The sequence below is a fragment of the Heteronotia binoei genome, chromosome 7 (assembly GCF_032191835.1).
Source record: "Heteronotia binoei isolate CCM8104 ecotype False Entrance Well chromosome 7, APGP_CSIRO_Hbin_v1, whole genome shotgun sequence".
In the NCBI taxonomy this organism is placed as follows: Eukaryota; Metazoa; Chordata; class Lepidosauria; order Squamata; family Gekkonidae; genus Heteronotia; species Heteronotia binoei.
This window is the reverse complement of record NC_083229.1, coordinates 6,296,719-6,312,919: the sequence shown is the minus strand read 5'-3', so window position 1 is coordinate 6,312,919 and position 16,201 is coordinate 6,296,719. Positions and strand designations below refer to the sequence as shown.

At 48.0% G+C, this 16,201-nt stretch overlaps 1 protein-coding gene across 1 annotated transcript; it reads left to right on the top strand.

Moving 5' to 3' along the window:
* Positions 1 to 7,287: 7,287 nt before the first annotated feature.
* LOC132574831 (protein THEM6-like) lies at positions 7,288 to 7,896 on the top strand. Its single transcript, XM_060243062.1, has one exon. The coding sequence runs from the start codon at positions 7,288 to 7,290 to the stop codon at positions 7,894 to 7,896; it is 609 nt and encodes a 202-aa protein (XP_060099045.1).
* Positions 7,897 to 16,201: the final 8,305 nt, after the last annotated feature.

Genomic DNA, 16,201 nt, shown 5'->3' with positions numbered 1-16,201 from the left:
AGATATTGGATTTATATCCCGCCCTCCACTCCGAAGAGTCTCAGAGCGGCTCACAATCTCCTTTCCCTTCCTCCCCAACAACAGACACCCTGTGAGGTAGATGAAGATATTGGATTTATATCCCGCCCTCCACTCCGAAGAGTCTCAGAGCGGCTCACAATCTCCCTTACCTTCCTCCCCCACAACAGACACCCTTTGAGGTAGATGAAGATACTGGATTTATTTCCCACCCTCCACTCCATATCTCAGAGTGGCTCACAATCTCCTTTATCTTCCTCCCCCACAACAGACACCCTGTGAGGTGGGTGGGGCTGAGAGGGCTCTCACAGCAGCTGCCCTTTCAAGGACAACCTCTGCCAGAGCTACGGCTGATCCAAGGCCATTCCAGTAGCCACAAGTGGAGGAGTGGGGAATCTAACCTGGTTCTCCCAAATAAGAGTCCACGTACTTAACCACTACACCAAACTGGCTCTCAGCGTTTGCAGAGTTTGAAAGCGGAGAGCTGTGAAGGATGTTCAGATGTTAAATCTGGAGATATTCACCAGGTAGGGTGATCTCCGGCCATCAGATTTGATTAGTATGAACCAGGGGGCTACTTTAGATTTTAGGATTAGAGAACGATCTAGCAATGCATCTGAAAAATATATCCAGTCCCTAAATTGTAAACTGTCATTTTGGCCCCCTAGGAATAGAATAATTCTGGATAATTTTGTTGGGGTATCCAGAACGCCTCTGCTCTTTTGATAGTTGAAAATTAAATGAATGGTAATTAATAGAAATATGATGAGAGGATTTACTTTTCCCCAAATGTTTTATTATTGCTAGGTGTCCCCATGCTCTTATGGAAGGGAGTCTGAGAAGCAAAGTGGCCAAACACATAAAGTTGCACATTGGGGCCAAAAATCCTAACTATAAATACAAGCTGATGGGGTGTGAACTGGCAGAGACTGACCAAGAGAGAGATCTTGGGGTCGTGGCAGAGAACTCACTGAACATGTCAAGACAGTGTGCGTTTGCAATAAAAAAGGCCCACGCCATGCTGGGAATTATTAGGAAGGGAATTGAAAACAAACCAGCCAGTATCATCATGCCTCTGCATAAATCGATGGTGCGGTCTCATTTGGAATACTGTGTGCAATTCTGGTCACCGCACCTCAAAAAGGATATTATAGCATTGGGAAAAGTGCAGAAAAGGGCAACAAGAGTTGGAACACTTTCCCTAAGAAGAACGGTTAAAACGCTTGGGGCTCTTTCGCTTGGAGAAACGTCGACTGCTGGGTGACATGATAGAGGTTTACGGGATTGTGCATGGGATAGTAGAGATAGTAGATTGTGCATGGGAAGGAAAGAAGTCGTTTTCATTTTAGACACCCACCAATCCTGCTTTCGCCCAGGTCATGGGACCGAGATAGTGCTGGTCGCCCTGGTGGATGACCTCCAGCGGCGTCTGGATCGAGGCGGCTTGGCAGTGCTGATGCTGTTAGACCTATCGGCTGCATCCGATACGGTCAACCATCGGCTACTGGCCCGCCGCCTCGCTGACGCGGGGATCCAAGGGTCGGCCTTGCAATGGCTTTCCTCTTTCCTTGTTGGTCAGGGGCAAAGGGTGGTGGATGGGGGAGACCTTTCCCGGAGGCACCCACTTAACTGTGGGGTGCCACAGGGGGCGGTGCTCTCCCCAATGTTGTTCAACATCTACATGCGGCCTTTTGCCCAGATTGCCCGGAGGTATGGGTTGGGTTGTCACCAATACGCTGATGACCCCCAACTCTATCTACTGATGGATGGCCGCCCTGACCGTGTCCCAGAAAATCGAGATCTGGCGCTCCAGGCTGTGGCGCGATGGCTCAGGCTGACTAGGTTGAAGCTGAATCCAGTGAAGACAGGGGTCCTTTGCCTGAGTTGGGGCGGCCTGGGAAGGGAAATCCCCCTACCACCATTTGACGGTGCACCACTGACAATGGCGTACAAGGTCAAGAGCTTGGGGGTGCTGCTGGAGCCCGCCTTGGCAATGGAGGCCCAGATAGCTAAATCCGCTTTTTTCCATCTTAGGCGGGTGAGGCAGTTGGCCCCCTTCCTGGACCGCGACGACCTGGCGACAGTGATCCATGCAACGGCCAACTCGAGGTCGGACTACTGTAATGCCCTCTACATGGGGCTGCCCCTGTGCCGAACCCGGAAACTGCAGCTAGTGCAGAACTCAGCGGCCAGGCTGTTATTGGGGCTCCCTAAGTGGGAGCACATACAGCCGGGGCTGCGGGAACTGCACTCGCTGCCAATAGTGTACCGGATTCATTACAAGGTGCTGGTTATTACCTTTAAAGCCCTATATGGTCGAGGACCTGCCCTACCTTAGGGACCGTCTCTTCCCATATATTCCCCAGAGGGTACTCCGATCTGGTTCTCAAAACCTGTTGGTAATCCCCGGGCTGAAGGAGGCCAAACTGAAAGTCACCAGGGAAAGGGCCTTTTCGATCGCTGCCCCCCACTGGTGGAATCAACTGCCAGAGGAAGTGCGGGCCTTGAAGGACCTTGGGCAGTTCCTCAGGGCCTGCAAAACCATCCTCTCCAGCCGGCCTTTAATGAATAATAATAATAATAATAATAATAATAATAATAATAATAATAATAATAATAAATTTATTTTTATATCCCGCCCTCCCCCGCCAAAGGCGGGCTCGTGGAGCCACATCGTAGATGGGGTGACCTTCGCACTGAAAAACTGAATAAGACGTGATATCTAGATCCTAGCCCCGAATGAAACGAAACGTTGATTTTAATTATTGCATGTATAATTTTTATAGAATGTAATATTTTTTTATAATATGCATTCTTTTAACTATCGTGATGTTTTTTATGTTGTGAGCTGCCCCGACCCTCGCCTTGGCGGGGAGGGCGGGATATAAATCAAATCAAATAAAATAAAAATATTTTTTTCTCTCCCTTTCACACAATACAAAAACTCGTGGGCATTCCATGAAATTGCTGAGCAGTCGGGTTAGAACGGATAAAAAGGAAGTCCTTCTTCAGCCAAACGGTGATTAACACGTGGAATTCACTGCCACGGGAGGTGGTGGTGGCTGCAAGCATAGCCAGCTTCAAGAGTGGCTTGGATAAGCATATGGAGCAGAGGTCCATCAGTGGCTATTAGCCACAGTGTATTGTTGGAACTCTCTGTCTGGGGCAGTGATGCCCTGTATTCTTGTGCTTGGGGGAGGGGCACAGTGGAAGGGCTTCTAGCCCCACTGGTGGACCTCCTGATGACACTTGGTTTTTTTGGCCACTGTGTGACACAGTGTTGGACTGGATGAGCCATTGGCCTGATCCAACATGGCTTCTCTTAGGTTCTTATGTGTGACCCAGAGTGTTGGACTGGATGGGCCATTGGCCTGATCCAACATGGCTTCTCTTATGTTCTTATGTGTGACACAGAGTGTTGGATGGGCCATTGGCCTGATCCAACATGGCTTCTTTTATGTTCTTATGTGACACAAAGTGTTGGACTGGAGGGGCCATTGGCCTGATCCAACAGGGCTTCTCTTATGTTCTTATGTGACACAGAGTGTTGGACTGGATGGGCCATTGGCCTGATCCAACATGGCTTCTCTTATGTTCATATGTGACTCAGAGTTTCGGACTTGATGGGCCATTGGCCTGATTCAACATGGCTTCTCTTATGTTCTTATGTGACAAAGAGTTTTGGACTTGATGGGCCATTGGCCTGATCCAACATGGCTTCTCTTATGTTCCTATGTGACACAGAGTGTCGGACTGGATGGGACATTGGCCTGATCCAACAGGGCTTCTCTTATGTTCTTATGTGACACAAAGTGTTGGACTGGAGGGGCCATTGGCCTGATCCAACAGGGCTTCTCTTATGTTCTTATGTGACACAGAGTTTCGGACTTGATGGGCCATTGGCCTGATCCAACAGGGCTTCTCTTATGTTCTGATGTGACTCAGAGTGTTGGACTGGTTGGGCCATTGGCCTGATCCAACATGGCTTTTCTTATGTTCATATGTGACACAGAGTTTTGGACTTGATGGGCCATTGGTCTGATCCAACTCTCTTATGTTCATATGTGACACAGAGTGTCGGACTGGATGGGACATTGGCCTGATCCAACATGGCTTCTCTTAGGTTCTTTGTGGAGAGTCACCAGATGCTATGCTGCAAATTTGGGGCCTCTAACTGAAACAACAACGCCCCCCCCCCCCGAGTCTCAGATACCCACAGATCAATTCTCTATTATACCCTCTGGGAATTGGTCTTCATAAGGAATAATGGAGTGCCCATTGGACATTTGCCTCTCCCCCACCCCCGCTTTCTGATGACCCTGAAGCAGGGCCTCCAAACCCTTTTGGGTTTGGAGTTGAATCCAACGAAGACTGAGGTCCTTTGCGTGGGTCGGGACGGACCGGGGGGGGAGATTACTCTGCCAGCTTTTGACGGTGCGCCACTGACACCAGTGCGCAGGGTCAAGAGCCTGGGGGTGCTACTGGAATCCTCGCTATCAATGGAGGCCCAGATAGCTACCACCGCAAGATCCGCCTTCTTCTATCTCAAGAGGGCGAGGCAGTTGGCTCCCTTCCTGGAACGCGACGACCTAGCAACTGTGATCCACGCAACGGTCACCTCAAGACTAGACTACTGCAATGCCCTCTACATGGGGCTGCCCTTGTGCCGAACGCGAAGACTTCAGGTAGTGCAGAACGCAGCGGCCAGGCTGTTGATGGGACTACCTAGGTGGGAACATGTGCGGCCGGTGCTGCGGGATCTGCATTGGCTACCGGTCGTCTACCGCGTTCGGTATAAGGTGCTGGTTATTACCTTTAAAGCCCTATATGGCCGAGGACCTGCCTACCTCAGGGACCGCCTCTCCCCATATATCCCCAGGAGAGCGTTAAGATCTAGCTCCCAAAACCTCCTACAAATCCCTGGGCCAAGAGAGGCTAGAATGAAGATAACTCGGGAGCAAGCCTTCTCATTAGTGGCCCCGCGCTGGTGGAATCAACTCCCAGAGGGGGTGCGAGCCCTGCGGGACCTGAACCAGTTCCGCAGGGCTTGCAAAACCTCTCTTTTCCAACTCGCATTTGAATTAGGACCAGACTAACTTGATAAAATCATTCTAACTCTAGCCATCTTATGTTGTAACTGAAGCTGATAATATGTAATTGTGACACCAGAAATTATAGCACCTATTTTTATGTATTTTAATCTATATATGTAATTGTATTGTATTCATAATGTTTATCTGCTTTTAATTGAATCATGACGTAGTCATGTCTGTGAGCCGCCCTGAGCCCGCCTTTTGGTGGGGGAGGGCGGGATATAAAAATAAAATTTATTTATTTATTTATTTATTATTTGGAGTTCATTTATGCTTGTTCCTGGTTCTACCCCAACAGTCTCCTGCCTCCACCCCAAAAGTAGCATTGCCAAGTCCAATTCAAGAAATATCTGGGGACTTTTGGGGTGGAGCCAGGAGACTGTCGGGGTAGAGCCAGGAGCAAGCATAAATGAACTCCAAAGGGAGTTCGGCCCATTACATTTAAAGGGGCCACGCTCCTTTTAAATGCTTTCCCTCCCTTTGGAACAATGAAGGACAGGGGCACCTTCTTTGGGGGCTCATAGAACCGGACCTCCCCGTCCAATCTTTTTGAAACTTGGGGGGTATTTTGTGGAGAGTCACTAGAAGCTATGCTGCAAATTTGGGGCCTCTAACTCAAACAACAACCCCCCCACAGAGTCTCAGATACCCACAGATCAATTCTCTATTATACCCTATGGGAATTGATCGTCATAAGGAATAATGGAGTGCCCATCGGACCCTTGCCTCTCCCCCCCCCCACTTTCTGTTGACCCTGAAGCAGGAGGAGGGCCTCCAAACCGGGGGATCCCCTGCCCCCACCTGGGGAATGCCTGCCCTAGATTTTGCTAATGTCATTTAGCCTCTGAAAACTCTCCACTTGCCAACATATGGGACAGATGGACTCAAGTTCTAGCTGGATCTGAAGAGGTGATCAGTGATTCACAATATATTTAAAATGTAGACATTGGCCGGGGTGTGTGTGTGTGTGTGGAATTGCTGAATTACAAATTATTATGAAACTTGGAACAAACACCACCCCAGGACTGAACAGGGATATTGGATTTTTCATCTCATTACGTCTGCTAAACCCGCTCTCACTGAGTATAGCTATACATCCACAGTATTCCAATGCATTTCTCTTTTAGAATAATGTATCAGAACAATGTTTTTTGTATTAGCATACTCAACTAAGGGACATTGGCTGTGTATCTCATTACATATACTAATTTGCTACTTTAATGCATTTTTTTTAAAAAAATGGCAAACTAGAATGATGTTTTTATAGGTGTTTTACATGTTTAAATTAAGCCTCTGAGAATCTTATGCCCTCCTTTTAACCTAGAGCAGACTCTCATTTGTTGCAGGATACTTAATGGACATCAGTCTGCTATTCTGGCATTTATTACTGTTTTTTGGGGGGGTTAGCCCAGCAGACACAGGCTGGAAGTCACTATTCTTGCGATTCTTTTAATCTGCTAAGGGCCATTTCTATGATTTCACCTGCTGATTCACTGCCCACGTTCTCTATATTTAGGACAGCTTGCCATTCCATCCTACTGCCGGCTGAAGTGTGCTTAGAGCACACCAAAGATTGCATTCTGAACAAAACTTTCTTGGCCTTCAAGCCGCAACTCGACTCTGCTTTTTTCAAAAGCGACCATCTCTGCTCGTCTCCAATTCGACAGGCAGATGGCGCTGAAACACCAGGTTTGCGTTTCCAACGCGGAGGAAAGGAAAAGCGACTTTTTTTATTTTTTTATTTTAACCTTTGCACCCAAGAAGATTTCTCCATCTTCCGGGGGTGAGGCTAACAGGATCGCATGATGCAATACTACCACGGCAAGCTTCCAACCCAGCTAAATTTTGCGCATTCGGAAAGCGCACGCGGCTCCCCCTTCTCCTCCTCCCTTTCCTCCAGAGTGTTAAAATTTGCAAAGGTCCTGCCTTGCTGCAAACAAGCGGCGCACTAGAGGGCGCTGTCCCCTCAGGGATTCCTCCAGGTTGCCGAAGAGGCGCTTGAGAAAGGTGGGGCAAACCAAGTCGCGGGGAAAGGAGGGGAGCCGGCGAGCACCTGCCGTGACCTTTGCCCTCCCTGCAGATTGCAACGGTAGTTCCTGCCGAGCAGCCGCCGTTTGCAAGCCCGGCAGAGCTGCGGGGCCTTGCAAGCCTGGTTGTGACTTGCAGTTTTGCAAAAATGGAATGGGTGACTCTGGCTTTAGGGGCTGCAGCTGCCTTGTTTGCCCTTGGAGATGTCTGGTACTTTCTCAGGATGCCCTTGACGATGCTCTACGCCAGGTGGTGCCAGCCCACCGTCTGGGACTTGCTGGAGGAGCAAGATTTCTCCGGCGTGGTGCTCCTTTCGGACCTGGACTTCTTGCTGCACATGAATAATGCTCGCTACCTCCGGGAGGCCGACTTCGCGCGGGTGGTGCACCTGACCCGATGCGGGCTCCTGCGGGCCGTGCGGGCCCTGGGGGCTCACACCGTCCTGGCCGCCTCCTGCTGCCGTTACCGGCGCTCCTTGCGCTTCCTGGAGCGCTTCGTGGTCCGCACCCAGTTGCTGGGCTGGGACGAGCGGGCCTTCTACCTGGAGCAGTGCTTCGTCAGCGCCCGCGACGGCTTCGTCTGCGCCGTGGTCCTCGTCCGCCAGCACGTGGTGGGCGCCAGCCCCGACAAGGCCGTGTCGTACTTGTGCCGGAGAAAGGTAAGGCTCGAAGGCGCTGTGTCGGAAGACAGCGCCGGCGTAAGCGGGACGTTGCTAAGCTCTGGAATTGTAGAATCGCAGAGTTGGAAGGGGCCTTAAGGACAGAAGGGAAGCCATGTCGGATCAGGCCAGTGGCCCATCCAGTCCAACACTCTGGGTCACACATAAGAACCTAAGAGAAGCCATGTTGGATCAGGCCAATGGCCCCTCCAGTCCAACACTCTGTGTCACATAAGAACATAAGAGAAACCCTGTTGGATCAGGCCAATGGTCCCTCCAGTCCAACACTCTGTGTCACATAAGAACCTAAGAGAAACCCTGTTGGATCAGGCCAATGGCCCCTCCAGTCCAACACTCTGTGTCACATAAGAACATAAGAGAAACCCTGTTGGATCAGGCCAATGGCCCCTCCAGTCCAACACTCTGTGTCACATAAGACCATAAGAGAAGCCATGTTGGATCAGGCCAATGGCCCCTCCAGTCCAACACTCTGTGTCACATAAGACCATAAGAGAAGCCATGTTGGATCAGGCCAATGGCCCCTCCAGTCCAACACTCTGTGTCACATAAGACCATAAGAGAAGCCATGTTGGATCAGGCCAATGGCCCCTCCAGTCCAACACTCTGTGTCACATAAGACCATAAGAGAAGCCATGTTGGATCAGGCCAGTGGCCCATCCAGTCCAACACTCTGTGTCACATAAGAGAAGCCATGTTGGATCAGGCCAATGGCCCCTCCAGTCTAACACTCTGAGTCACACATAAGAACCTAAGAGAAGCCATGTCGGATCAGGCCAAGGGCCCATCCAGTCCAACACTCTGTGTTACACATAAGAACCTAAGAGAAACCATGTTGGATCAGGCCCATGGCCCATCCAGTCCAGCACTCTGTGTCACACATATGAACCAAAGAGAAGCCATGTTGGATCAGGCCAGTGGCCCATCCAGTCCAGCACTCTGAGTCACACATAAGAACCTAAGAGAAGCCATGTTGGATCAGGCCCATGGCCTATCCAGTCCAACACTCTGTGTCACACGGGCCAAAAAAACCAGGTGCCATCAGGAGGTCCACCAGTGGGGCCAGGACACTAGAAGCCCTCCCACTGTTGCCGCTCCCAAGCACCAAGAATACAGAACATCATTTACCCCAGACAGATAATTCCAACAATATGCTGTGGCTAATAGCCACTGATGGACCTCTGCTCCATATGCAAAGCAAAATTTATTAAAAACAGTCATAAGACCAGCATACAAAATAATATAAGATAATACAGTATAAGAACATGGCAATAGACAGTTACAGCCATAATTCCTAATATTCTGGACCGAACTAATCCTTCACTAATAACTCAACTTACAGTACGATCTACGCGTTTTAATTACCGGATAACAATACCTAGCAACCTTGCATGAGACGGATTCATAATTGTCTGCTCCATATGCTTATCCAATCCACTCTTGAAGCTGTCTATGCGTATAAGAACCTAAGGGAAGCCATGTTGGATCAGGCCAATGGCCCATCCAATCCAACACTCTGTGTCACACAGTGGCCAAGAAACCCAGGTGCCATCAGGAGGTCCACCAGTGGGGCCAGGACACTAGAAGCCCTCCCACTGTGCCCCTCCCAAGCACCAAGAATACAGAAGGAGATATTGGATTTTTATTCTTCCCTATACTCTGAATCTCAGAGTGGTTCACAATCTTCTTTACCTTCCCCCCCACGCACAGAACAGACACCCTGTGAGGGGCTGAGAGAGCTCTCATGGAAGCTGCCCTTTCAAGGACAACTCTGTGAGAGAGCTATGGCTGACCCAAGGCCATTCCAGCAGCTGTAAGTGGAGGAGTGGGGAATCAAACCCGGTTCTCCCAGTTAAGAGAACAGCACACTTAACCACTGCACCAAATTGACTCTCAGAGGAGTGTCTACATCATTGTCCCAGACGTAAGAACATAAGAGAAGCCTCTACATGGGGCTGCCTCTGTGACGAACCTGGAAGCTGCAGCTAGTGCAGAACGCGGCTGCTAGACTGCTGCTGGGGCTCCCAAAGTGGGAGCACATACAGCCGGGGCTGCGTGAACTGCACTGGCTGCCAGTTATATACCGGATTCGTTACAAAGTGCTGGTCATTACCTTTAAAGCCCTATATGGCCAAGGACCTGCCTACCTTAGGGACCGTCTCTCCCCGCACGAACCCCAGAGAGCACTGAGGTCAGCAGGGAAGAACCTGCTGACTATCCCCAGGCCAAAAGAGGCAAAACTCCAGAGTACCCGTACTCGGGCTTTCTCTGCCATGGCTCCACAGCTGTGGAATCAGCTTCCAGAAGAGATGCGGGCCCTGCGGGACTTCGAACAGTTCCGCAGGGCCTGCAAGACTATCCTGTTCCGAATGGCCTTCACTGAGTAGAACTGCTAAGTAAAACTTGCCATCCGGGTAATAGCACAAAATATTAATTTTATTATCAAAGATTTCAGGTTTTCACGGCCGGTAACATCATTAGAGTTTGTAGAATCTTTCGGGCTCAAGTGCCGTGTTCTACTGGAGAAAGTTTTCCTTCCAGACGTTTCGTTCTCAGCTGCGGAGAACATCCTCAGTGGCGTTGCAGCCAGAGCAGGCGCTCTGACCTTCTTGGCTGCTGTGCATTGAGTGAGGCCAGGGCTGCTGGAGAGCTGCTATTTATAGGCTGGAGGGGGTGTGATGAAAAGGCAATTCGCTTGTGGATCTTCCTTATCTTCACACCCCTTCCAACCCTCCCAGCAATTAACACAGAACAATGGTCACATTCAACAGCCAGTTTCCTTATCACTACCCTTCCAGGAAGCCCCACCAAACAATGGGCACATCCACAAACCAATTGCCCTTCCACCAGCCTGCAAGGGGAGGCAGCCTCGGAGAAAGGCTGCACTGCCTCATTCGTCTGCCTGGCTCCCAGGCAGAAGGGGAAGCAGGGCTGCTCTGCCTTGCTGTGCGGCCCAGTTGCTAGCAGGCCACGGCCCGGTACCGGTCCATGGCCCGGTGATTGGGGACCCCTGCTCTAGATGGAAAGGAAAGGTCCCCTGTGCAAGCAGCAGCCGTTTCTGACTCTGGGGTGACGTTGCTTTCACAATGTTTTCACGGCAGACCTTTTTTTTTAACAGGGTGGTTTGCCATTGCCTTCCCCAGTCCTCTACGCCAGGGGTGGCCAACGGTAGCTCTCCATATGTTTTTGCCTACAACTCCCATCAACCCCAGCCAGCATGGCCAATGGCTGGGGCTGATGGGAGTTGTGGGCAAGAACGTCTGGAGAGCTACCGTTGGCCACCCCTGCTCTACGCTTTCCCCCCAGCAAGCTGGGGACTCATTTTACCAACCTCGGAAGGATGGAAGGCTGTGTCAACCTCAAACCGGCTACCTGAAAACACAGCTTCCACCGGGGATCGAACTCAGATCGTGAGCAGAGCTTAGGACTGGAGTACTGCAGCTTTAACACTCTGCGCCACGGGGTTCTTTTCTCTAGATGACAGCCCTTCGAGTACTTGTCCAATCCCCTGCTCCATGCAATATCAGCCTAGACCAGGGGTGGCCAAACTGTGGCTTGAGAACCACATGAGGCTTTTGCACACACACTGGGTGTCTCTTGAAGCCCTCTCTGCCCTGTTGACCGGCTTGGAGAAGGCATTTGTCTCTTTAAATCACTTCTGTAAGCCAAGTCAGCCGGTGGCTTGGAGAAGGCATTTAAAGTTAAAAGTTGCTTTCCTTCCATCTCTCCCCACCTATTTGCAGCTCTCAAACACCTGGTGTTCCTGTCTTGTGGCTCTCAAACATTTGACATTTATTCTATGTGCCTCTTAAATTAAGCAAATTGGGACACCTGTTATGAGGGCTGGATGTGACATGAGACCATGTTGCGCTGGGTCATGTAGGGTTGGGCCAAGCCATATTGGGCCGGGCCACATGTGTGCCTATTTAAGATTAGGTAGCAGAGATAATTTTTTTTTTATAAAGAACACAGACAAACACAAACATAATTTTTTTTTAAATGGCTTAAAATGTTAGCGCCCGTTGGTCTTCAAGCTCTTTGAGTTGGCCCCTTTTATGGTCTTAAACATACTCTTTACGAAATGGCTACAAGAATTTCTGACAGCTGTCATGCGCTTATGAAATGGGCACTTCGAACACCTTAAGCCTTCATATTTTTCTTGGAGCCGGCAGCTCTCTCTCTATGATTTTTGGTTGCAGTTATGAACTTGGCCGCCAGAGTTCTAAGCTATCCAGGACTATCCTACAGTCATATTGCTATCAGGGCGGCAGAATAGAGAGAGAAAAAAACTAGGGTAACGTTGAGAGTCTTTTAAGGACAGGAATCTCCCTACATGGTAAGGTCCACATAGGGTATGGCAGGAATCAAGATGGGTACAGCCTGTTAAGTGGGTGAAAGGCCTGGATGAACTAAGGACAGCTTGAGCTCTAATTCTTTACAGTTGGCTGTGAAATTGTTTACATCTTATTAAATTTGCCTACGATACTAAATCGGGAGGGATTGCAAACACAGTATTAGACAGAAGCAGGATGACCGTCAAGCATGTGGGTTCAACGACGAGTCAAAGTTGATACAAAGACTACGTTTATTGAGATACCGATACTTTCTGTGTAACAGGTGCTTGAGAGTAACGCTGCCAATACATTGATACAATACTTTTAAGGCTTACTTCAAAAGGATTCCAAGGGATGGGGTGTGGGGTAGCACTCGCACATAAACTATCATAAATGTCTACGTTCCCATAGTGTTATCAGGACTTCGTCCTTGCTTTCCCCAGATGTCTCGTACTTCCTTACAGGAATGTATGGGAAGGTGCTGATTACTTCTTCTCATGTTAGTTTCAGTTCTCACTAATTCTACTTTTAAGCCATAAAGCAGGGGGGGGGGGGAAGGGAAAGAATAACAAAGCTAACAAAGTTGGATCCTCCATGATACTTCACAGACCAGGTTTAGGCAGGACCCTATAACAGTCAATTATAAGTGGAATTTCGCCATGCTTGGCAATGACCTTGACAGGCTGGAAAACTGGGCTAAAACCAATAAAATGAATCTTAACAGGGGTAAATGTAAAGTTCTGCATTTAGGTAGGAAAAATCCAATGCATGGTTATAGGGTGGGGGAGACTTGTTTTAGCAGTAGTATATGCGAAAAGGATCTAGGGGTCTTAGTGGATCATACACTGAACGTGAGTCAACAGTGTGGTGTGGGGGCTAAAAAAGGCACATGCAGTTTTGGGCTGTATCAACAGAAGTTTAGTGTCCAGATCACGTGATGTGATGGTATCGCTTTACTCTGCTCTGGTAAGACCTCACCTAGAGTCTTGTGTTCAGTTTTGGGCTCCACATTTTAAGAAGGATCTAGACAAGCTGAAACGGGTCCAGAGGAGGGCGACGAAGATGGTGAGGGGTCTGGAGACCAAGTCCTGTGAGGAAGGTTGAAGGAGCTGGGCATGTTTAGCCTAGAGAGGAGGCGGCTAAGAGGCGATATGATCACAATCTTCAAGTACTTGAAGGGCTGTCATATAGAGGATAGTGTGGAATTGTTTTCTGTGGCCCCAGAAGGTTGGAAGGGGCCTTAAGGACACAAGGGAAGCCATGTCGGATCAGGCCAATGGCCCATCCAGTCTAACACTCTGTGTCACAGAAGAACATAAGAGAAGCCATGTTGGATTAGGCCAGTGGCCCATCCAGTCTAACACTCTGTGTCACAGAAGAACATAAGAGAAGCCATGTTGGATCAGGCCAGTGGCCCATCCAGTCCAACACTCTGTGTCACAGAAGAACATAAGAGAAGCCATGTTGGATCAGGCCAGTGGCCCCTCCAGTCCAACACTCTGTGTCACAGAAGAACATAAGAGAAGCCATGTTGGATCAGGCCAGTGGCCCATCCAGTCCAACACTCTGTGCCACACAGTGGCCAATATGTTTGTGTGTATATATTTATACACACACACACACACATATACATACATACATATACACACATATATAGACACCCACACCCACACACACACATATATATACTGTGGCTAATAACCACTGATGGACCTCTGCTCCATATTTTTATCCAATCCCCTCTTAAAGCTGGCTATGCTTGTAGCCACCACCACCTCCTGTGGCAGTGAATTCCACATGTTAATCACCCTTTGGGTGAAGAAGGCCTTCCTTTTATCCGCTCTAACCCGACTGCTCAGCAATTTCATCGAATGCCCACGAGTTCTTGTATTGTAAGAAAGGGAGAAAAGGACTTCTTTCTCTATTTTCTCCATCCCATGCATAATCTTGTAAACCTCTAGCATGTCACCCCGCAGTCATAATCAAATTCCAGTTTGAGGCCATACGGCGGTGGGGGATCGATAAAGGTGGCGATCGCGCATCTTAAAAGTAGTTCGCGTAACATCGCTATTTTGTTGCGTTGTAACGATATTATTGGCAAAAAAAGTTATAATAGTATGGAACGATTTCAGTTGGAGGGGGGAAGAAATTTGTGAACGGACAATGCAATGACACATTATCAGAATCACGTGGAATACCCTAAAGCGTATGTGCGGGTGAAAGTAAGGGATTTATTCAGTAAAAGAAGAAAAATCGCGTTACATCGTTATACGTTGGAGCATTGCAACGCGAAACCTGCTTTTTAAAAAAAAAAATTATCGGATAATGGCGGATAATTTTCAAAGGGAGTAAAATTAAGGAAGTGTGACGTAATACCCGGGCGGAGTCTTGGGCGTGGAATTATGTGGGTGTGTACTACCGATGCGTAAGTTTGACAGCACATTGCCGTGAGTTCCGCACATAAATCTCAAGCCCCGAACCCGCATCGAAAAGAAACTTCTCGCAAAATGACGATATCCTAAACATGTGGTGACACCACTTTAGAGGTGGTTCAAACTGCCACCCCGTGTCAAGACATGCGGAAAGCAACATTTTCCCCAGGGGAAACACAGCGCCGGAGCAAAGGCTAATGAGGAATCAGCCGTAGAATAATACGGATAAGTCAGTATGCTCTCTGCTTTATTGTAGAACTATGCTTTATGCTTGATTGAATTCTAACTGCGTAGCTGTCTTCTGTTTTGTTTTCTATCCATAAATTTTAAGCCTTCTATCTAAAGGAGAAACTGAAATGCACTAGTTTATCTAACTGCTTTGTTTTCTATCCATTTGAAGCCTTCGGTTTAAAGGAACTGTACTAATGTAATCTCTTGTTTTGCCTTTCTAATTATATTTGAAGCCTTCTGTCTAAAAGAGAAACTAATAAAGTTTATCTGTGAAGTCTTAAAACTTATTAGTGAGTAGGTATTAGCCTTCTGATAACTGCAGGTTGTTTTGGTAACTGCAGGTCTTGATTTTGGTTTTCTGTTGTTGGGGGTACAGTATAAATCCCCCAACACTTTTGGTGGTCTGTGCATAAACCGAATTTGCTAACGGGGGAGCCTCAGCCTATAGAAGGAAGAGAGGCTTGGCTCAGTAGCTCTGCTGTGCGATTGAGAGGGGGGAAAAACAATTATGGGATCACAGTTAAGATACGCTACAAGAAATACAAAACAGAACTGTGAACTCAGCTCCACACTGGTGGAACCAACTACTGGATGAAGTGCAGGCCCTGCGGAGTCTTGATCAATTCCGTAGGGCGTGCAAGACTACCCTTTTCCAACTGGCCTTCGCTTAATATGGATCTTAATCTACTACAAACGGCCATCATAAATTACAATGAGGAGAACATCCAGAACATAGCCCCTGCATATATTAGTTTTTAACTTTTGATGGTTTTAATTACAATGGTTTTGATTAGCAAATCATATATTGTATTGATATAATGTTTTTATATTTTAACTTCGTATTTATTATGTGTTGTGAGCCACCCTGAGCCTGCTGCGGTGGGGAGTGTGGGATATAAATAAATTATTATTATTATTATTATTATTATTTCATTTTATTTAGTTTATATCCCGCCCTTCCCACCAAAGCGGCTCAGGGCAGCTCACAACACTTCTAACGTAGGATTAAGTTTTAAAATACATCAATTTACAACATTTAAACAACCAGTAAAAACAGTAAAACAAAGCCATTTACCAAAGGTACCATACTACAGCCTTCTATTCGAAATCTTCAAGTACCGATCAGTTGTATGCCAACCAGAAGAGGACTGTCTTACAGGCCCTGCGGAACCGCCGAAGGTCCCACAGGGCCCTCACCTCTTCCGGTAGCTGGTTGTTGTTGTTGTTGGTTGTGGTTGTTGTTGTTGTTGTTGTTGTTGTTGTTGTTATTATTGTTATTATTATTATTATTATTATTATATAAGGGTGGCCATACATTTACTTATGAATTTCACAATAATAGACAAAAACTATTTTCAACAGAGCTCATTGTTGATCAGTCATACAGCA

Excerpts from the sequence above, each read along its gene's own strand:
- LOC132574831 (XM_060243062.1), top strand. The coding sequence starts at position 7,288 with ATGGAATGGGTGACTCTGGCTTTAGGGGCTGCAGCTGCCTTGTTTGCC.